This window comes from Anomaloglossus baeobatrachus, chromosome 4 (assembly GCF_048569485.1).
Source record: "Anomaloglossus baeobatrachus isolate aAnoBae1 chromosome 4, aAnoBae1.hap1, whole genome shotgun sequence".
Lineage (NCBI taxonomy): Eukaryota > Metazoa > Chordata > Amphibia > Anura > Aromobatidae > Anomaloglossus > Anomaloglossus baeobatrachus.
Window position 1 is genome coordinate 449630185 of NC_134356.1, and position 22614 is coordinate 449652798.

The following is a 22614-nucleotide window of genomic DNA, read 5'->3' on the forward strand; positions in this document are numbered from 1 at the left end:
TTTTTAAGAGCCAAATTCTTGTCTGCGTAGACTTATCTGGGGACCAACATCCGGCCTGATACCCGGGATCAATACCGGGACAGAACCGTTTTGATTGTTTTTTTAAATTCGGTTAAACATTTGGCTGACCCTAGATATCTGTGAGTCACTATTTTACTAAAAAAAACGCATGAGACAAATATGCTCGGAAAACGCATGCATTTTTTTTATCATGTGTTTTCTGACATAAGGTGCGTTTTTTGGCGTGACAACACAAAACTGCAGTGTGCAGACATACTTTAAGTCTATTGAGCCTCCTTCTGACATTCTATATAATTACGCTGTATAAGTCACTTCCGGGTCACACAAAGCGCAGTGTCACCCGGAGAGTCTGCAAAAGAGCGAGAAGAGAGAAGGATATAGCGAGAGAGTCGTGGAGTGTTGGATCCCGGAGAGAGTGGCAGTTGGCGAGTATATGAATACACTCCCACTGTACTACAATCACATATACACACACATTTGTTAAAGAAAACTATAAATGGGAGAGGTTCTTTAATGTCACACAATCTGTACAAATCCATTGAGAAAAAAATAAAACATTAAAATAATCTAGTTACAGCAGTGTAAACACCCTTAAAAAGTAAATAGTAGTCAGTGTGCAGCTGCAATCATTTGAAGTGACTCTGTTTAACCCCATATAAAGTTTAGATGTTCTAGTAGAACTTTCCTTACATTTTGCTCGCGGCATTATACAGCAATCTCTATGGTCTGTGAACAGCTTATAACACAGCAAATGGATCTCGTTGTTAAAAGCAGTCGGTGAGGAGAAGGGTTCCATTTTTTTTTTTTTTACAAGGCATTAGATATACCATGGAACACTGTAAAGACGGTCATCAAAATGTTGCTTAAATTTCACACAACAAAAACAGTACCTAGAATAGATGTCCCTTAAAAATTACTACAAAGCGAAAAAGAAATTGATCCACAAGGCTGCCAAGAGCCCTAGAACATTAAAAAGGTATTGTCCACTACTAGGACAACCCATTCTCATTCCACGTTTCCCCCAATTAAAATAACAATGCCTGTACTCCGCGCCCATTCAGGGGCGGTTACAGCTGTGTTTCAGGTTCACATTGCAGAGGCTCTTGTGAGGTTGCGAGCCCTGCACCCAAACAACATAGGCTTTTCTCTCCCCGCCTTCGAACAAATGATTAATCAACAGGAAGTGAGCTGCAGCAATCACTTCCTGTTGATTAATTCATTTGTCCGAAGGTGTGGAGACAAAAGTCAGTGTTGATTGGGTACGGGGCTAATGTGACATGACACCCTCAAGTGAGTCCCGGGAGCAAGAGCCCAGGCACCTCTGAAACGGTGCAAGCATGGGAGATAAGTATAGGCTTTTTTATTTTAATTGAGAGAAATGTGCAATGAGAAGGAGTTGTTCTAGCAGAAGAAAACCCCTTGAAAAGAGCTGCCGGAATTTCTCTGAAGTAATGACTGTGTAATGCATGTGACAACGATCTTCCTTATTCTTCATATGTCTGGCCTGTGGGATAGGGTGGCAAGATAGAAGCCTTTTCTTATAAAGTAAAAACAATTAAGCAAAAACAACACTGTGCATCACTAAAAGAGTACCGTACATACAGTGAAGCATGTTGGGGAAATGGATTTTTCTTTGGAGCTGTTTGGCATCTGGAATCAGGATTTTAGCCAAGGTGGATGGAATTATGAATAGTTCCAGATAGAAGTAAAATTTTGCAATAAAACCTTCAGGCCCCTGCTAAAAACCTGAAGAAGAATTTCACAAATCAGAATGACAAGCACATAGCTCAAAATCACCAAAAGCATGGCTTCATCAGAAGAAGATCAAAGTTTTGGAATGGCCCAGCCAAAGCCCAGACCTGAATCCACCTGAAAATCTGTAGGTGATCTGAAAAGGGCTGTACAATAGACGACCTTGCAATCTAACAGATTTGGAGAGCTTTTGCAAAAAAGAGTGGGTGCAAAGAGTGCCAATGCTGGATCTGCCATGCTAATAGACTCCTACCAAAAAAGACAATGTTTTCACAAATTCAAAGGGTACTTTGAACATGGTATTAGTTTAAGGATGTGCATACTTATGCACTTATCTTTTGCACCTGAAAAGATTTCTGGTTGCTTCTCAAATAAATTGTACAGATTATGGGGACATTAAAAGTGAAAAAAGTTCTGAAATAATTCTTCTGAAACAAGAAATGTTCCTGTCCTCCAGATGACGCTTGTGATGACCCCCTGCAAAGAAGCCAAGTGAAGGTTTCTGCCAAAATCACCGCCAACTCATGAATGTTGTAAAGTTCTGCAAGTTTCTGGCACATAAATGTTGTCAGATGCGAGATTACCATGAACGTTCTGTGTGCACTAAATACTAACTTCAAAGTAATATTACTCCATAATTATAAAGGTAAAGATATGAGTCTGTGACATTATAGGGGTTTACCTATTAACAAACAATTTTAAAGTTGATTTTAATCAATAGATCTTATAATAACAATTTCCACAATTGGATGTTTACTTTTTTTTCCTGTGCTGAGATAATTTTAGAAATCTGTCCCTGCTATGTACTGTGTAATGGCCGTGTCTGACCGTACAGGTGTGATCAAACCACAGCTTCTGGGCCAGGGAGGATGGAACAGAGTACACAGACAATACAGCATGGGATCACTACTGATTCTTTTTGTGAGGTAAAACATTTCCCTGCCTGTTTTAAAAAAAAAAAAAAATGTTTTACCTCAAAGAAAGAATCATTTGCGGTCCTTTGCTGTAATTTCTGTATACTTTTTTCTTCCTTCCCGGCCCAGAATCTGTGGCATGATCATACCATGTCCCTGTACGGTCAGACACAACCATTACACAGTACATAGCAGAGACACATATATACAGTTAGGTTCAGAAATATTTGGACAGTGACACAATTTTCGCGAGTTGGGCTCTGCATGCCACCACATTGGATTTGAAATGAAACCTCTACAACAGAATTCAAGTGCAGATTGTAACGTTTAATTTGAAGGTTTGAACAAAAATATCTGATAGAAATTGTAGGAATTGTACACATTTCTTTACAAACACTCCACATTTTAGGAGGTCAAAAGTAATTGGACAAATAAACCAAACCCAAACAAAATATTTTTATTTTCAATATTTTGTTGCGAATCCTTTGGAGGCAATCACTGCCTTAAGTCTGGAACCCATGGACATCACCAAACGCTGGGTTTCCTCCTTCTTAATGCTTTGCCAGGCCTTTACAGCCGCAGCCTTCAGGTCTTGCTTGTTTGTGGGTCTTTCCGTCTTAAGTCTGGATTTGAGCAAGTGAAATGCATGCTCAATTGGGTTAAGATCTGGTGATTGACTTGGCCATTGCAGAATGTTCCACTTTTTTGCACTCATGAACTCCTGGGTAGCTTTGGTTGTATGCTTGGGGTCATTGTCCATCTGTACTATGAAGCGCCGTCCGATCAACTTTGCGGCATTTGGCTGAATCTGGGCTGAAAGTATATCCCGGTACACTTCAGAATTCATCCGGCTACTCTTGTCTGCTGTTATGTCATCAATAAACACAAGTGACCCAGTGCCATTGAAAGCCATGCATGCCCATGCCAGCACGTTGCCTCCACCATGTTTTACAGAGGATGTGGTGTGCCTTGGATCATGTGCCGTTCCCTTTCTTCTCCAAACTTTTTTCTTCCCATCATTCTGGTACAGGTTGATCTTGGCCTCATCTGTCCATAGAATACTTTTCCAGAACTGAGCTGGCTTCATGAGGTGTTTTTCAGCAAATTTAACTCTGGCCTGTCTATTTTTGGAATTGATGAATGGTTTGCATCTAGATGTGAACCCTTTGTATTTACTTTCATGGAGTCTTCTCTTTACTGTTGACTTAGAGACAGATACACCTACTTCACTGAGAGTGTTCTGGACTTCAGTTGATGTTGTGAACGGGTTCTTCTTCACCAAAGAAAGTATGCGGCGATCATCCACCACTGTTGTCATCCGTGGACGCCCAGGCCTTTTTGAGTTCCCAAGCTCACCAGTCAATTCCTTTTTTCTCAGAATGTACCCGATTGTTGATTTTGCTACTCCAAGCATGTCTGCTATCTCTCTGATGGATTTTTTCTTTTTTTCAGCCTCAGGATGTTCTGCTTCACCTCAATTGAGAGTTCCTTAGACCGCATGTTGTCTGGTCACAGCAACAGCTTCCAAATGCAAAACCACACACCTGTAATCAACCCCAGACCTTTTAACTACTTCATTGATTACAGGTTAACGAGGGAGACGCCTTCAGAGTTAAATGCAGCCCTTAGAGTCCCTTGTCCAATTACTTTTGGTCCCTTGAAAAAGAGGAGGCTATGCATTACAGAGCTATGATTCCTAAACCCTTTCTCCGATTTGGATGTGAAAACTCTCATATTGCAGCTGGGAGTGTGCCCTTTCAGCCCATATTATATATATATACAATTGTATTTCTGAACATGTTTTTGTAAACAGCTAAAATAACAAAACTTGTGTCACTGTCCAAATATTTCTGTCCCTGACTGTAAGATCTCAGCACAGGAACACACACACACATATTATATATATATATATATATATATATATATATATATATATATATATATATATATATATATATATATATATATATATATATATATTTTTTTTTTTAAAACAAATCCAATTGTGGAAATTACTTGTACAGTATTATTATTTCAAGATCTATTGATTAAAATTAGTTTTGTTCGCAGGACAACCCCTTTAAAGGGATATTATGAATAAGCATTCAATAAAGTTGGTGCTGGACAGGAGCCAGCTTTTTTTTTTTCATTACTTTGCCTGGTGCAACATCACATCGCACCATTTCAGCTAATCAAAAGAGGAGCTGGGAATGCCATTAGGTAAGAGGCGGTCTACTACAGGGCTCCTGCTTGATGACCACAGATTACTGACCTGGCTGCTAGACCAGATCCTGCAACTTAATATGCAACAAATCTAGGGTTGATTGAATTATATACAGAAGAATATATACTTACATGGGAGTTTCCATCATCTCTGTCCAGAGAAAGAGTGTTCAAAGAAATCAAAGAATTTTTCACCATGAACGTATCCAGAACAACCTCATGAAACATTCTGCTTTTCTCTCTTGTGCTCAGCTCTTTCTTGGGGAGAGGGGAATCCATGTACACTACTTTACATTTTTTCCCATCTGGTAAGAGAAGAGAAGTTATATCAGCTAGGCCAATCTTAATTCACTATATACATTTTGGCCTCTCATTTAGGCTATGTGCGCACTAGACCGTTTTTCCCGCGGATTTACCCGCGGATTTGCCCCGGAAATTTCTTGAGAAATGTCTGCAATCTTTGTGCAGACATTTCCCATGAAATTCAATGAGAAAAAAAAATAGTTGTGCGCACTGTGCGGATTTTTCTCAAGAAAATTTCTTGAGAAAATTTTCTCGAGAAACTTTCTTGAGAAAATGTGCATGTCCATTAATTTCCGCAGGTACCTGCGGTATTCCGGGGGTATTCCGCAGGTAGCAATGATGTGCGGTATACCACCGGAATAGCCGCGATTTACCTGCGGTAATGCCCATCGCTGCCTGCGGTTTTGCAGGAAGCGATGTCATTATGCCAGGAAGAGGAGCAGAGTAAAGACACGTCACACTCCCTGGACGCCGCACAGAAGCACTTCCGTGCGACCTCCAGGTGCCCGTGCAGTGTGTGTCCTGCTCCGGCCTCGCGGCTGCCTGCACTGCAGGGTGTCAGTGTCTGCCCGCAGTGTCAGCAGGCTGTCACGCGGCAGCGCAGGCAGACACTGACATCCTGCAGTGCTGGGAGCCGCGGGGATGACGATCGCTGCTGTCAGGAGGTGAGATCTCCTGCCTCCTGACGTCAGCGCTGTCACTGCTGTCTATGCCCGTCTCGCGAGCGGCCCGAGACTGTCACTAGCGGTGACGTCACGGGCTCTCGCGATAAGTCAGTGACAGCGCTGACATCAGCAGTACAGGAGATGATCACAGAAGGTAATGATCTCATCTATGCTCCTGATGGCAGCGCTCGTCATCCCCTGCAGTGACCTGAGCTGACCTATTGATGTTAGCTCAGGTCACTGCATTGCTCTCCCAGCCAATGGGGAACATTCTGTTTTTCATTGACTGGGACAGCGACTATGGTATGGATCGCCGTGCCCCCCCCTTATTGGATTACGCCGGACGTGGAATTGATTGTGCTCTTTTCAATAAATTGGTTAAAGAGGGAATGTTTTGGGGAGTGTTTTTGCAAATAAAACTTTTTTTGTTGTCTATTTTTTAATTATTACTGACTGGGTTGGTGATGTCGGGTATCTGATAGACGCCTGACCTCACCAACCCCAGGGCTTGATGCCAGGTGAAATTACACATCTGGCATCAACCCCATATATTACCCCGTTTGCCAACGCACCAGGGCGCGGGATGAGCTGGGGCAAAGCGCCAGGATTGGCACGTCTAATGGATGCGCCACTTCTGGGGCGGCTGCGGCCTGCTATTTTTAGGCTGGGGAGTGTCCAATAACAGTGGACCTCCCTAGTCTGAGAATATCAGACCCCAGCTGTCCGCTTTACCTTGGCTGGTGATCCAATATGGGGGGGACCCCACGTTTTTTGTTTTAAATTATTTATATAATTTAAAATAACAGCGTGGGGTGCCCACTGTTTTGGATTATCAGCTAAGGTGAAGCTGCCAGCGGTGGTCTGCAGGCTGCAGCCGTCTGCTTTACCCTAGCTGGCTACAAAAAATGGGGGGACCTCACGTCATTTTTTTTTAATTATTTATTTATTTTATGGCTTAATACAAGGCTAAGCACCCTTTAGGCTACTTTCACACATCCGGCTTGAGATCTGCGGCTCAATCCGGCTGTGCAAGCTATGCAACGGATGCGGTGAAAACACCGCATCCTTTGCATAAGTTTTTCCTGTGCGGCCAGTCCGGTTTTTGCCGCTTGCGGCATGCTACTGAGCATGCGCAGTGGCAAAAACCGCATGTGGCGGCCGGATGCGGTTATTGCCGCATCGCGCCGCATCCGGCCGCCATAGGCATGCATTGAAAAATGCGCCGCATCGGCCGAATGCGGCGCGATGCGGTTTTTTTTGCCGCACGAAAAAACGTGCCAGGCAACGTTCTATCCGGCCGCCGCATCGGCTACATCTGCCGCATGCGGCAAAAACCGGACGGAACGCAAGGCCATGCGGCACAATGCGGCACTAATTAAAGTCTATGCAGGAAAATCGCAACCGGCAGCAAAAAAAAACGGTTGCAATTTTCATGCAAAGTGCCGGATTGTGCCGCATAGCAAAAACCGGAGGTGTGAAAGTAGCCTAAGTGCCACATGAAAGTCACTAAAGGGTGCCAGCTTAGAAAATGCAGGGAGGTGGAACACTATATAGGTTTTTCTCATCTATCTATCTATCTATCTATCTATCTATCTATCTATCTATCCATCTATCTATCTATCTATCCATCTATCCCTCTATCTATTCATCTATCTATCTATCCCTCTATCTATCTATCTATTCATCTATCCATCTTTCCCTCTATCCATTATCTGTCTATCGATTATCTTTATTATTTATTGCAGGGACAAACCTGCGGTAAATCCGCGGTAAATCCGCGGCAAATCCGCGGCAAATCCGCGGCAAAAACGCATGCGGATTTGGTGCGGATTTGGTGCGGATTTTTTCCGCAGGTCCGGAAATCTTTCACTGGCAGAAGTTTCTCAAGAAATTTTCTTGAGAAACTTCACATTTCTAGTGCGCACATAGCCTAAATGCTCCAGTATTGACAAATACATTCATCTATGGCATCTAGGTCAAGCTGCATTTAAAATGTCAATGCAATTTTGCTGCATCCCTTTGCTTTTGGGAAAGTCTGTAGTATAGCGGAGCAACTAGCGTGTGTTCACATGTGGCGTTTTTGTAGTGTTTTTCCTACAGCCAAAACCTTCACTGTAAGCAGTAAAAACACTGAATATAAATAGCAAAAAGCTGTTGATTTAGATGTATTACATCTGTGATTTGTCTACAGCACATTAATAAAGCTAGTTTTATTCAACAGAAATGATGCAAAAACACACCATAAATGATATGCTACTTTTTCAGTATTTTTTCTGTTTCTCATTACTCTCAATGGGTAAAAAACCTGAAAAAATTAACAACCTGCAGATTTTCAAAATCTGTACATATATCACACTGCACTCGGATGACATACAAGTGCAGTCCGATGTTTCACATGCTCCCATAGACTTGAGTCTAAACTCCCATAGACTCCTCAGTCCGATTAGAGTTGAAGAAAACATCACAGATCTGCTCTGCCTCATTACATACCATTGGGCTGAGTGCAATGCGACATTTTCTTGTATTGTACTCATGCGAGTCATACACTAGTGCGACTCCGGCCTAATGTAGGATAGTCCTTCAGAGTGAGGGGAGCTCTTTTTTATTTCATTATACCCAAGTGATGAGGATTGCAAACAGAGGACCCCTCTATCATGAACATTAGACTTCACTTTTAACACAAAATTCAGGTTTTTGAAAACTATTTTTAGGTCAGAGCACCCTCTAAAATTACCGTATTTTTCGCTTTATGAGACGCACCTGATTATAAGACGCACCCCCAAATTTGGTGAAGGAATAGAGAATTTTTTAATAAATGGGGTACGTCTTATAATGCCAGTGTCCGTCTAACAAATCATATAGGGTATATATATGTCCCTCATAGCCCCCCCATCCTAAAATTAGCCCGCTTAATCTGGATATGGCCACCTTGTATTGAATATAGCACCCTTATGCTGGCACACATCCCCCAGTGATGCCACATGTCCTCTATGGCTCACACACATCTTCTATGGCTGGCACACGGCCCCTATGGCTAGCACACGGCCCCCTGTGATGCCACATGTTGCTGGCACACGGCCCCTATGGCTGGCACATAGCCCAATGTGGCTGGCACACAGCCCACTGTGGCTGGCACACAGCCCACTGTGGCTGGCACACAGCCCACTGTGGCTGGCACACATCATCCTGTGTTAGATATCGCCCCCATGCTGCTGCTTTTAGTAAAATAAACCCTTTCCTTACCTTCTCCAGCACTGTCCTGCCAGTGTGTCCCTCAGTGGGGTTGAGCGCCTCCTGTCTCCTGCACTTCCTACTTCCTGGTTCTCAGTGCGGTCATGTAATCGGCGTGCCTGACCAAAGCACCAGGAGGGAGACCGGGGAGACACGCTGGAGGAGGTAAGGAAAGAGTTTTTTTATTTTACCATGGGCAGCAGCATGGGGGCCATAGCTAACACAGGGGTGCATGTGCGATCAAAGGGAGCACAGGCAGATATAATATGTGCCGCTCCCCCAGCCCATCACCACGGTGCAGTTTCAGCACCACGGTGATGGACAGCGACTGTGCATATTATATGAGCGGGAGCAGGAGATCTAACGCTGCCGCCCGCAGCTTTCACCTGCCTCAACCAGCCTCCCTCAGCCTCCAGAGCGGCCCCAAACTCCCCTGAACCCTGCAGTATATAATCCGTATATTCGGATTATAAGACGCACCCCCTACTTTCCCCCCAAAATTTGGGGGAACAAAAGTGTGTCTTATAAAGCAAAAAATATGGTATATTTGGTCTCTTATTGAAGACAAAGAAGTGGGCAATGTTACTGCTACAGCCAATTGTCTGACAACATTGACAGGATTAAGAGAAGGAAAACAGCTGATATCATTGGATAATGGTGCTTTGTTTCTTAACAGACCACTGATTTTTTTTTCTGGGGGGTATTTAAGTATTACAGCCTAAAAAAAAACTCTCTCAGTCACTTCATTAGGAGAAACAGGAACCATGAGTCAATATGCTGCCACCTAGAGGCAGATAATAGGAATACAGCTTAGAAAAAGTTGACTTCCCCCCTCCAGACTACACCTTGGTGGACGATGCCCAGTTATTCAGTTTAGCTTAGCGTTAGTTGGAGGCAGACATGGGTCTGACTCCCAGACCCGTCTTTGCCTTGGTTAAATTAGGAGCTAATCTTGTCTCTTTTTGTGTTTTAGATCTTGGATGATCACTAGGATGGATAACCGAGCGAGATGATGCTTCTGTTTCACCCCACAGAGCAACAAAAAATACAACCTCTACTGTTCAGCCTCTATCCTCTCTCATCGGTATGGCAGGACCTTTTAACTTGATACGGTTGGCGATCAAGGTACCCGGGGTAGTCGGCCTTTTGTTTTTGACTCTCACACGCCTGCCCAACATAGAATGGCACGTTTGCAGGGAGCCACAGGATTAAGCTTCTTTAGCACTCTTAAGTATGTCCCTTGCTACTTCTTATCCCTAATCTGCTCCCCTCCTTCGAGTGAGGAATTGGGGTGGGATGCCATGGGTGAAAGTTGGAGAAACCACCTATCCCTGACATCCGGGATGTACAGTTAGGTCCAGAAATATTTGGACAGTGACACAATTTTCGCGAGTTGGGCTCTGCATGCCACCACATTGGATTTGAAAAGAAACCTCTACAACAGAATTCAAGTGCAGATTGTAACGTTTAATTTGAAGGTTTGAACAAAAATATCTGATAGAAATTGTAGGAATTGTACACATTTCTTTACAAACACTCCACATTTTAGGAGGTCAAAAGTAATTGGACAAATAAACCAAACCCAAACAAAATATTTTTATTTTCAATATTTTGTTGCGAATCCTTTGGAGGCAATCACTGCCTTAAGTCTGGAACCCATGGACATCACCAAACGCTGGGTTTCCTCCTTCTTAATGCTTTGCCAGGCCTTTACAGCCGCAGCCTTCAGGTCTTGCTTGTTTGTGGGTCTTTCCGTCTTAAGTCTGGATTTGAGCAAGTGAAATGCATGCTCAATTGGGTTAAGATCTGGTGATTGACTTGGCCATTGCAGAATGTTCCACTTTTTTGCACTCATGAACTCCTGGGTAGCTTTGGCTGTATGCTGGCAGTCATTGTCCATCTGTACTATGAAGCGCCGTCTGATCAACTTTGCGGCATTTGGCTGAATCTGGGCTGAAAGTATATCCCGGTACACTTCAGAATTCATCCGGCTACTCTTGTCTGCTGTTATGTCATCAATAAACACAAGTGACCCAGTGCCATTGAAAGCCATGCATGCCCATGCCCATCACGTTGCCTCCACCATGTTTTACAGAGGATGTGGTGTGCCTTGGATCATGTGCCGTTCCCTTTCTTCTCCAAACGTTTTTCTTCCCATCATTCTGGTACAGGTTGATCTTTGTCTCATCTGTCCATAGAATACTTTTCCAGAACTGAGCTGGCTTCATGAGGTGTTTTTCAGCAAATTTAACTCTGGCCTGTCTATTTTTGGAATTGATGAATGGTTTGCATCTAGATGTGAACCCTTTGTATTTACTTTCATGGAGTCTTCTCTTTACTGTTGACTTAGAGACAGATACACCTACTTCACTGAGAGTGTTCTGGACTTCAGTTGATGTTGTGAACGGGTTCTTCTTCACCAGAGAAAGTATGCGGCGATCATCCACCACTGTTGTCATCCGTGGACGCCCAGGCCTTTTTGAGTTCCCAAGCTCACCAGTCAATTCCTTTTTTCTCAGAATGTACCCGACTGTTGATTTTGCTACTCCAAGCATGTCTGCTATCTCTCTGATGGATTTTTTCTTTTTTTTCAGCCTCAGGATGTTCTGCTTCACCTCAATTGAGAGTTCCTAAGACCGCATGTTGTCTGGTCACAGCAACAGCTTCCAAATGCAAAACCACACACCTGTAATCAACCCCAGACCTTTTAACTACTTCATTGATTACAGGTTAACGAGGGAGACGCCTTCAGAGTTAATTGCAGCCCTTAGAGTCCCTTGTCCAATTACTTTTGATCCCTTTAAAAAGAGGAGGCTATGCATTACAGAGCTATGATTCCTAAACCCTTTCTCCGATTTGGATGTGAAAACTCTCATATTGCAGCTGGGAGTGTGCACTTTCAGCCCATATTATATATATAATTGTATTTCTGAACATGTTTTTGTAAACAGCTAAAATAACAAAACTTGTGTCACTGTCCAAATATTTCTGGACCTAACTGTATACAGTGGGTTTCAGGGGGATAGTTAGCCCCATTGCAATACTTTGATTCATCCCTTATGCTGTCTCGGTCTCCACCTTATCCTAGTATTTGTCACCTACAGTCCACGATGGCTGGGTTAGAGAATACTAGCAGTGTTTCCATCATTTTTCCTCCTAGGGGACAGCTGGCCGCACGCACGCACGCACGCACACAGCGGGTGCATTAAGTATTTAACATGTCACTAATTTTCTAAGTAAATTTTTTTCTAAAAGTGTAATTGAATGAATGTCTCATCTGATGTCAGTAGCAACCCATCCAACTTGCACAGGCAATGAAATCAAGTATAGATGTCCATAAATGTAATGATGTATAATAATGAGAAATGATACAGGGAAACAGTACTTAACACACTTACTGAAAGGTATTTAATACTTTGTACAAAAGCCTTTGTTAGTGATGACAGCTTCAAGATGCATCCTGTATGAAGAAACTAGTGGCATGTGTTGCTAAGGTATAATTTTGGCCCATTCTTACACACAAAAAATCTCCAAATCCTGAGGCTATGTCCGCACTTTGCTTTTTACCTGCTTTTTTGCTGCTTTTTCAACTGCAGCGTTTAATGCCAAAATGGTTGTGTTCTGCTTTTCAAGTAAAGTCTATGGGAATTTGGGTTTCTTGTCCGCACTATGCAGTTCAAACTGAAGCCTTTTTGTTGCAGAACTTTGGTCAAAAACTCAGCTTTGCAGTGCAAAACCCAAATGGCAAAAACAATTGACATCTCAATTGTTTTTGCCATCTGGGTTTTGCCCTGCAAAGCTGAGTTTTTGACCAAAGTTCTGCAACAAAAAGGCTGCAGTATGAACTGCATAGTGCGGACAAGAAACCCAAATTCCCATAGACTTTACTTGAAAAGCAGAACACAACCATTTTGGCATTAAACGCTGCAGTTGAAAAAGCAGCAAAAAAGCAACGTGCGGACATAGCCTGAAGGTTCTGTGGACTCATATGAACTCTGAGCTTTAGTTCCTTCCATAAATTTCCTATTGAATTCAGTTAAGGTGATGGGCTGGGGCATTCTAGCAGCTTTATTTTCTATCTCTGAAACCAACTGAGAGTTTCCTTGGCTAATTGTTTGGGATCATTATCATGCTGAAATGGCAGTAGTTTTTTTTTAATCAAGAATGTCACATTACACTTGTCCATTCATCGTTCTTCCAATTATATGACGTTTGTCAGGGCCATATTGGGAAAAAAAAAAAATCACTCCATAATGTTCTCGCCTCCAATCTTCATTGTTGGTATGGTGTTTTTGGGGTGATAGGAAGTGCCTTTTAGCGTCCAAACATGGTGTGTATTATGGCACCCAAGGAGTTAAATTTTGGCCTCATCTGACCAGACTATAGTCTCCAAGTATTTCACAGGCTTGTCTAAATGTTGTTGAACAAAATTTAAACGTGAATAAACATGCTTTTTGATCAGCAATGGAGTCCGTGGGTGGTGTGCATGTATACAGGCCATTGAGGTTGAGTGCATTACTATTTTTTTTCCTTTGAAACAATTGTACCTGCTGATTCCAGGTCTTTCCATATCTCTCCACAGGTGATCCTTTTCTCTTGGACAACTCTTCTGATAACTGTTTTTTCACTCCACTGTCTGAAATCTTGCAGAAAGCACCTGGTCGTGGCCTGTTTATGGTGAAATGAAGTTCTTTCAACTTCCGGATTGTGACTTCAACAGTTCTGACTGAAATCTTACTTTTTTATAATAATTTTTTGACCAAAACCATTAGTATGTTTTGCAATAATAAGGTTGCAAAGATTTTGACAGCTCCCTGGTTTTACCCATCATGTGATGTTTCATGTGTGGCACCTTTTTATAGGCAATCAGTTGACTCAGCTGATATTAGTTTTCACTAAGTGGTATGATTGCTTTCCGATTACTGATAGATTTCAGCTGGTGTCATGACATTCTATGGCTTTTGGCATCTCTTTCGTTATCTGTTAAATACATTTTTCATGGCGTTATTTCTCATTATTACACAAAATTTAATTTATGGACATCTATGGTTTGCTTCTTTGGGTTGTTAACCACATCTGGTGAGGAATTCATGTCACCTTTAGAAATATGTTTCCTTAGACAATTGGTGACGTGTTAAATAACTATTTCACCCACTGTGTATGTATATCTCCTATAGACTCAAACAGAAGAATCTGATCCCATCTACTGACATGGACACTAACAAAACAAATTCAGTTTATGACATTGCTATGCAAGTCTGATGTTTTTGCTCACCTACAGCATTAATAGTCTTCACACACACAGGAATCTCCCATTGTTCATTGTAACCAGGAGCATGGTTGTTGAGAAGGGTAAACAAGACCTGGGAAGTAAGCACGACCTGTGGACAATACTTTGAGGCCAGTTTAGAAATGATTGGATCCGAGCTCGAATCCTGTGAAACATCAAGAGACATAATACAGAACAGCAAAAAAAAGAAAAGTTTTAGCCTCACTTTTGAAAGTATACAGACAGCCATGATTACTGTGGTCATTTATTTTTACAATACAAAGAAAAGTTAGTTAAAAAAAAAAAAAAAAGATGTATAAGGTTCATGGTGTTTTTTTTCCTCTGAAGAAAAAACTCCTACAAAAAGAACTTTGTGTAAAAAGTACCTAAAAGGCCATCCATTTTATTTAAGAGTGGGCAGCCTCAGACGGGTGAATTTTTTGACCACCACCTATTAGCAAGAGTGCTTAGAAGTGTTCCTAAAGCTCTCCTAAAGGACCTTTCTAGCAAAATTAGGGTCAGAACTTCTGGGTTGTGGGATCCCGGCATGCTTATGGCTGTGTCACATTGTCTGTTTAGATACATGGCGTGCTGTGTCACACATGGTGGGATTAGATGCACAGCTCTGCGGGCTGTATCACATATGATGGGCATTACATACACTGTTCTGCAGGTTGTATAGCAGGCGGTGTGCCCAGTTCACAGTTGGAGGCAGCCAGTGCCACAAAGTTTTCTTAACACTTTTGTTAATAAATATCCAGAAGGGGCAGTAATGTCCCCATAAAGGATCAAACTTTCTAGCAAAAGTCTGGTTTCCTGGTTTGTGGTATTCCTGCATGCAGAGCGGGATCCCACAACCCTTTGTGGTCTTCCTTGCTATGAAAGCACAAAATCTCACTTGTTATCTCACTCTCTGCAGTAACCCAGCACATCTGCAATCTTTATTAAAAGGCCACTGAAAGGTAATATTTGTAGAATAGTCACCATTCAGGAATCCCTTAGTAAAGAGTACAGCTGAGCTGGTTTACTGTAAATAGCAACATCTTATGATAACACGTGAGATTTTGTGCTTTCATAGCGAGGAGGGCCACAGACGGTTGTGGGATTCCCATATGCGGGCCGGGATCCCGCTCTGCATGCAGGAATACCACAAGCCAGGAAACCAGACTTTTGCTAGAAAGTTTGATCCTTTATGGGGACATTACTGACCCTTCTGGATATTTATTAACAAAAGTGTTATTAAGAAAACTTTGTGGCACTGGCTGCCTCCAACTGTGAACTGGGCACACCGCCTGCTATACAACCTGCAGAACAGCGTATGTAATGCCCATCATATGTGATACAGCCCGCAGAGCTGTGCATCTAATCCCACCATGCGTGACACAGCACGCCATGTATCTAAACCGACAATGTGACACAGCCTACAGTGCCGCATATATATTACCATTAAATGTGATACAGCACACAGTGACGCATATCTAATCCACCAATATGTGATACAGCCTATAGTAGAGTGTATTTAATACCACAATGTGGAATACAACACGCAGAGCCGAGTATCTAATCCCACCATATGTGATACATCACACCGTGCCATGTATCTAAACCGACAATGTGCCGCATATCTAATGCCATCAAATATTAGAAAAATGAAGATCGGCACGCAATTATTTTCTTTTCTTTGCCTTATTTATTCCATTTTTCAAAAGATGCCATGTACAATTTGACGCGTTTCAGTCAAAAAAATGCAGACCTTTCTCAAACCATGCACATTGCATCTTTTGAAAAATGGAATAAATAAGGCAAAGAAAAGAAAATAATTTGATGTGCGTGCGATCTTTATTTTTCTATTGTTTGTGGGGTCCATCCTGGGATCTGTGCACCACGATTTGTAGTGCCCTCCTGTGGATTTAATCCTATTCTTTAGGAGGGGCCATTGCATCAAATACTTAATTAACCTCTTGACAGGGGATTGTGGGAAATGTATCGATTTGCCTTACATGACTCAGGTTTTCAGATATAACTAAGATGGCCACCAATGACATCATAGACCCTCCCATCAGCATGGATCCACCAGATGACGACAGACCCTCCCATCACCATTGATCCGTCCAATGACGTCATGGACCTGCCTACAATGATGCCCACCAATCAGCTCATGGACTAACACATTGTTCAACCCACTGACCAATGGACCCATCCTAGTATGCCCACTGTAGGGCTGACCATGCCCCTTTTCCTAGTTTTTATAAAGGTTCTTGAATAAATCTCGCAGTTTCTAGGCCGACCTTGGTCAAGGAAAGATGAATATCCGAGTGAGTGTCTGATGTTATTTTTCAAGCATGCACTCGATGCACACCAATTAGAATCAGGCAGTAGGCAACTTGTGAAACTTTGTAAAAGTTCACCCTAACACTATCATGTGTGATGTAGCACCCAGCACTGTGTATTTTTTTTTTTTTAAAACTCGTTTTATTGAAAGTTAAGTAAAACATTACATTGAAGAATAAATCAGCAAATTGTACAGTAAAACAGAGTACATGTAAACTGGTTGGTCATCAGGAGAATATAGCAACAACAATCAAATCAGCGTCCATTACTTTCAGCATATCCATAAAGCATCAAACATAGCAAAGGTGTTAGCTCGCGGGACACATCCATCTCAAGGCAAGAAACCCATATTATCAAGGAGAGTGCAACTCAAGTTTCGGGGAACTTGTGGTATCCCTGATATAGTGTATCATGAATCACATGTGTCTCCTCTCTGCCTACCGGAGCACTACTGGCTATTATTGCGATAATACCGATTGTAGGTTATCAGCAAGAGAACCAGGAGATCCGCCAGTCAAGGGCGACCTCATCCATCTACCCCAAATTTTGTCAAATTTAGTTGAAGAGCCTCTTGTCTTATAAACAAATTGTTCAGACGGGATTATAGCATTTACCAATGCGATCCAAGAGGCTCTAGTTGGGGGATGAGTGCTCATCCAATTTAGTATAATGCCCTTCCGGGCCAGAAAAAGGACCTTTTTTATTAATAAATTCTCATCTTGGGACCAGGAGTGTACATCTACCACCCCAAATAGACAGGACTGGGCACATAGCAACCGCTTTTTGAAGTATGGCGGAAAGAGTCATTACAATCTCACCCCAATAGGAGAGAATGACTCGGCAGTCCCATATCATGTGCCAAAAATCAGCACCATCTCTCCCGCATCTCGGACAGCCCATCCCCACCGAATTATTCAGCTTTTTCATTTTGTTCAGTCTCTGGGGAGTAATATAACTTTGGTGTATTATATATAATTGGATCAGTCTATTGTTAACAGCAGGAGAGACCAACGTGTGGGATTCGACAATGTCGTCCCACACTACGTCATCAATTTCAGGGATCCTGGCACTCCACCTCTCACGGACAGAAAGAGGATTATTCATAGCCTTGGCCCGGATGAGGGAGGAGTATAGTTTAGAAATAAGACCACCAGGGCCCTGTGATCTAATAATTCCAATGACTGGGAAGGAAGAGAATCTAACCCCACGGCCAGAGAACTGAGCTCGAAAGGCGTGCCTAATCTGGAGATACTGAAACCCATGAGATTCCGGCAAGTCGAATTCTGACCACAGTTGTGCAAAGGGGCGGAGTTCACCATCCCGGACCAGTGATCCCAGGGAGATTATTCCGCGATTCCTCCATTCACCAAACCCCGGCAACCCACAAAAATGTGGAAGGTCCAAGTTATCCCATATGGGCGTTTCAGTTGGTACATCATGAAATCCAAATACGGCTTTAGCCTCTTTCCAGATCCTGGCCCCCATATTTTGCATCGGGAGGACACGACCCTCAGGGGCCCTCCTGTGATCCGTCAGTAACGGCCACAGGAGATCCACACCTGTGAACTCTGCCAGAAGTCCCTCCGGAGAACCCCCAACCCGGGGGAGTGTCCATGGACCCAAATATTGCAATTGTCCGGCCAGATAGTAAATATAAAGATCAGGAAGGGCCATACCCCCCATATCCTTGGGTCTTTGTAATTTGGCCAATTGGACCCTTGATCTGGACGTGCCCCAGACAAAGGTAATCATTAAAGATTCCAGGGACCGGAAGAAAGAGCGAGGAATCTGTACAAATACATGCTGGGTAATATAGAGACACTTTGGTTGCACTATCATTTTAAGGAGGTTAATCCTTCCCGCCACTGATAGCGGGAGTTGGCTCCATCTATTAAATTTCTCCCCGAAGTATGATAGTAAGGGGGCTATATTTCTTGCTATCATCTCCGCAGGGCTTCCCGCCAGTATAATTCCGAGATATTTAAAATGATCCACCACCGGAACCCTGCATATGTGGTCGTGCACCAGATCCTCTCTGTGCCGAGACAGAAAGAGGAGGTACGATTTTGACCAGTTTATTGACAGACCGGAGAACTCCCCAAATCGATCAATCAATTGCACGGCTCTAGGAATGGAGGAATCCGGATCAGATGCAAACAGTAACAAGTCGTCTGCGTACAAAGATAACCGTTCATCTCCCTTACTATGTCTCACCCCCCGGTAGACTGGGTCCGCTCGAATGCGCACCGCCAGCGGTTCCATGGCAAGAGCGAACAGGAGAGGGGATAGGGGACATCCCTGTCTGGTTCCCCTCCCCAAAGGGAAAGTTTCCGACACACCGCCACCCACCTGAATGTTAGCAGATGGAGCTTTATATATGATCTCAATCCATCTGATAAATTCGTTGCCGAAACCAAATGCCCGCAGCACCTCCAGCAGGTATGGCCATTCTATAGAATCGAAGGCTTTGGCCGCATCCAGGGAGACCAGAGCCCAATCCTCCTCTAACTTGGTGCCCATCTGTAAGACCACCTGCGCTCTCCTCAGATTATCCGAGGTACTCCTACCCGGGATGAATCCCGACTGATCCTCATGTACTATAGAGGAGATCACTTTGTTGAGTCTAGTTGCTAGAATTTTGGTAAGAATTTTATAAATCAGAGTTTAACAAAGAGATCGGTCTGTACGAGCCACAATCCAATGGGTCCTTATCTGGTTTCAATAGCAGGACAATGGTTGCCTCATAAAAGGAATCAGGCAACCGTCCCTTGCGGAACGAAGCCTCAATCGTTTCCAGGAGGGCTGGGGCCAGCTCCCCCCGATATTTGTCAAAGATCTCAATCGGGAGTCCGTCTGGCCCAGACGCCTTACCCTTATTGAGGGTCTTCATCGCCTCCACCATCTCCTCCATACTAATGGGCTCATCCAAGTCCGATCTCTGCGCCAAAGTCAACCTGGGAAACTCCAGATCTCGTAAGTACTCAACAATCTCCTCCCTTGACACGGCCAGCCTGGACTCATATAGGTTCCTATAGAAGTCCAAAAATACCTCCAATATACCATTGACGGAAGTAATTGATTCGCCACGAGGGTCTCTGATCTTAAGGACCGCAGGTGGGCTATTGGATTGACGCACCAAGAACGCTAGTAAGCTACTGGATTGGTTCCCTTGCTCAAAATACCTCTGGCTCGTGAAGAATACATGTCTCTTAGCCTTATCTTGCAAATACAACAGATATTTCCTCCCAGCCTGAAGCCACTGAGATCTGTTTTCCTCAGAGGGGTCCGAGGTGAATCTATGTTCAAGCACTCTATTTTGGGTGGCCAGTTCCTCCTCCTCTCTGGCCGCCTGTTTCTTGTGATAGGAGATAGAGGAGTGACAGCATCCCCTCAGATACGCCTTAAGCGCGTCCCAATAGGCCGAGTGATTCTCTTCCACGGAGTTCATTTCCGTGTATGCCCTAAGCTGATCAGGAATCCTGTCATTGGCACCAAAGAGTGACAGCCACCAAGGGTTAATTTTCCTTGACAATTTATGAGATTTACATCCTTCCCATTTAATGCCTACAAATACCGGAGAGTGATCTGACACTGATCTGGGCAAATGACAGACCGATTGTATATGGGCACAGACTCTTTCATTTCCACAGATGTAATCAATTTGAGATAATGAGTTTTTCCCTGGAGTATAACATGTATATTCTCTCAGTGCTGGGTTAAAAAACCGCCACATATCGTGCCATCCCACTTCCTGTAAGAATATACTCAATCTAGTTTGTATCGTGGGGGAGATCGGGACCTGTCGGGTGTTGAATCTGTCCAGTCCCGTGTTATTAATCAAATTGAAGTCCCCCATGCAGAGCACCAAGGCTTGTGGGAATTTTGAGGCAAACTTAGCCGCCTCATATAGAATCGAGATTCCTATTGCAGGGGGGATGTATATGGCTAAGATCACTATCATAACCCCATCGATGTGAGCCTGGATAAACACATACCTCCCATCAGTATCCTTTAAAAATCTTACCCGGGTCCCACCGCAGTGCTTTGTGGACTAGTACCGATACTCCCCTAGAATATGTGGAATGAACAGAGTGAGCTGACCATTGAACCCAAGGCTTTTGAAGCACTCTAGTGGTGTCCAACAATAAATGGGTCTCTTGTAAACACACAATCTGAGCTTTGGATCTTTTGATATGAGCAAATACTGACGCCCGTTTCCTGGATGTGGCCAGTCCTCTAACATTCCATGTCATCAAGCTTAAAGCCATTGAAAGATGCCACTTGCTGAATTGCTAGAAAAATGTCAAAAACTTAACCTACAGTAGAACTTGGGTAAACGTACCCTTAAATACAAATTATCGGTTGCGCACACACAACCGACAAGAACTGGTCCAGTAGTGCGACCAGGAAAGATTTTCCCTAGCAACGACTAGGGTGAACCAACGTGGCTAGATGGTGTACTTGGTATGGGGGTGTCCTCAAACAAGGACTTGAGCTTCTCCTGCAGTCCAATAAATGAATTACCCTGCAGCATAGCCTTTAATCGTGCATAAGTGAAGGGACCAAGAGTAGATGGGAGAGAAGTAAGAGAGAGAGAGAGAGAAGAGGATAGAGAGAGAAAAAGAGGAGAGAGAAAAAAAAAAAAAGGGGGAGAAGAGGGAGGTAAGGAGAAAGAAAGAGAAATAGGGTAGAAGAGAGAAAGAGAAAAGGGGAGAAATTAGAATAGGAGATAAAGCGGGGGCAAGAGAAGGAATATAGAGATATGAGATGGATAAAAAGTGGGGAGACTGAGGGGAAAGAGAAAGAACAATGAGGAAGTAGGCGGGCGAAGTGAAGGGGGATGAGGAATTAAGCTGATAGGGGGTTAGAGGGGGGGGAAGAGGTGGGAGTGTGAAGGAGATAGAAGAAGGATTGGCAGGTAATCTTAGACTGTAGGATATTATGACATCTGGTAACCTTAGAAACTTAATATCGCACTAAAAGAGCAAAATTCAACATTATGAACTGAAGTGCGTTGCCAATACTGCGAGCCCAAAGTAGAGTTCCAATTTGGATTCAAAAAAGTATAGGATAAAACAAGATCGCATGAAGGAGTTCAGGGCGTCGCAACAGCGGTCTGACCCATGTCCCGTTTGGTGTCATCTCGGTCCGGCCCCATCAGCGACGAGTAATCCGGAGCGCAGACTGGGCTAAGCAATGATCCCGGAGAACGCCGCAGCCATCCCAAACGCAGGCGCGGCCCCAAGCCACCCGCCTACGACGAGGGCCAAAACCGGAGGCCGGTTAAATGGAAAACCAATAATAGACACATCCGGAAACTCTCATGCCTCCGGGAAGGCCACAGGCGCACCAGCGTCTCCAGATGAGATCAACTTCTCAACTAACAGGGACCATAAGATTAGGACGCGAACGCAATTGCGGTCCCGCTCCACTCACATGCCAGGAGGGATGAAACAAACAAGAATCTTTCGCGCCTTCAGAATCGAGGGACGCCGAGTACCTGCATAGGATGATCCTGAAGTGATCTCAACAGTAATTTCAAACACAACGTCCCAAGGATTGGAGTCGCATCACCGGCCTTACTCCAAAGAGGATGAGATAAGTGAATCAGAACCGCGACGCCATCACAACCGCGACCCTCCAGGCAGCGCCCATGACCGTGACGCATCAGCGCTTCCTCTTCAATGTGTTGATCCAGTCATCCGCTTCCGCAGGAGAAGTAAAGAACAGGGATCGCTCTTGATGAACCACTCTAAGACGGGCTGGGAAGATCATGGAGTAAGCAATTTGATGCTCTCTGAGGCGTTTTTTCACCTGAATGAAGGATGCCCTCGTTTTCTGGAGTGACGCAGAGAAATCAGGGAAGATCAATATGGTGGCGTTGTTGTGTAAAATCGGGCCCTTG

At 43.6% G+C, this 22614-nt stretch overlaps 1 protein-coding gene across 1 annotated transcript in view; it reads right to left on the reverse strand.

Annotated features, from left to right (window-relative positions):
• The window catches only part of ICE2 (interactor of little elongation complex ELL subunit 2), a 172995-nt gene that overhangs the window by 78903 nt on the left and 71478 nt on the right, over positions 1-22614 (reverse strand). Inside the window, exons 7-8 of the mRNA XM_075345592.1 lie at positions 14385-14544; positions 5043-5215 (exon numbers count right to left, since the gene is read on the reverse strand). Coding sequence (XP_075201707.1) covers positions 5043-5215; positions 14385-14544 — 333 coding nt within the window. The remainder of the gene's footprint in view (positions 1-5042; positions 5216-14384; positions 14545-22614) is intronic.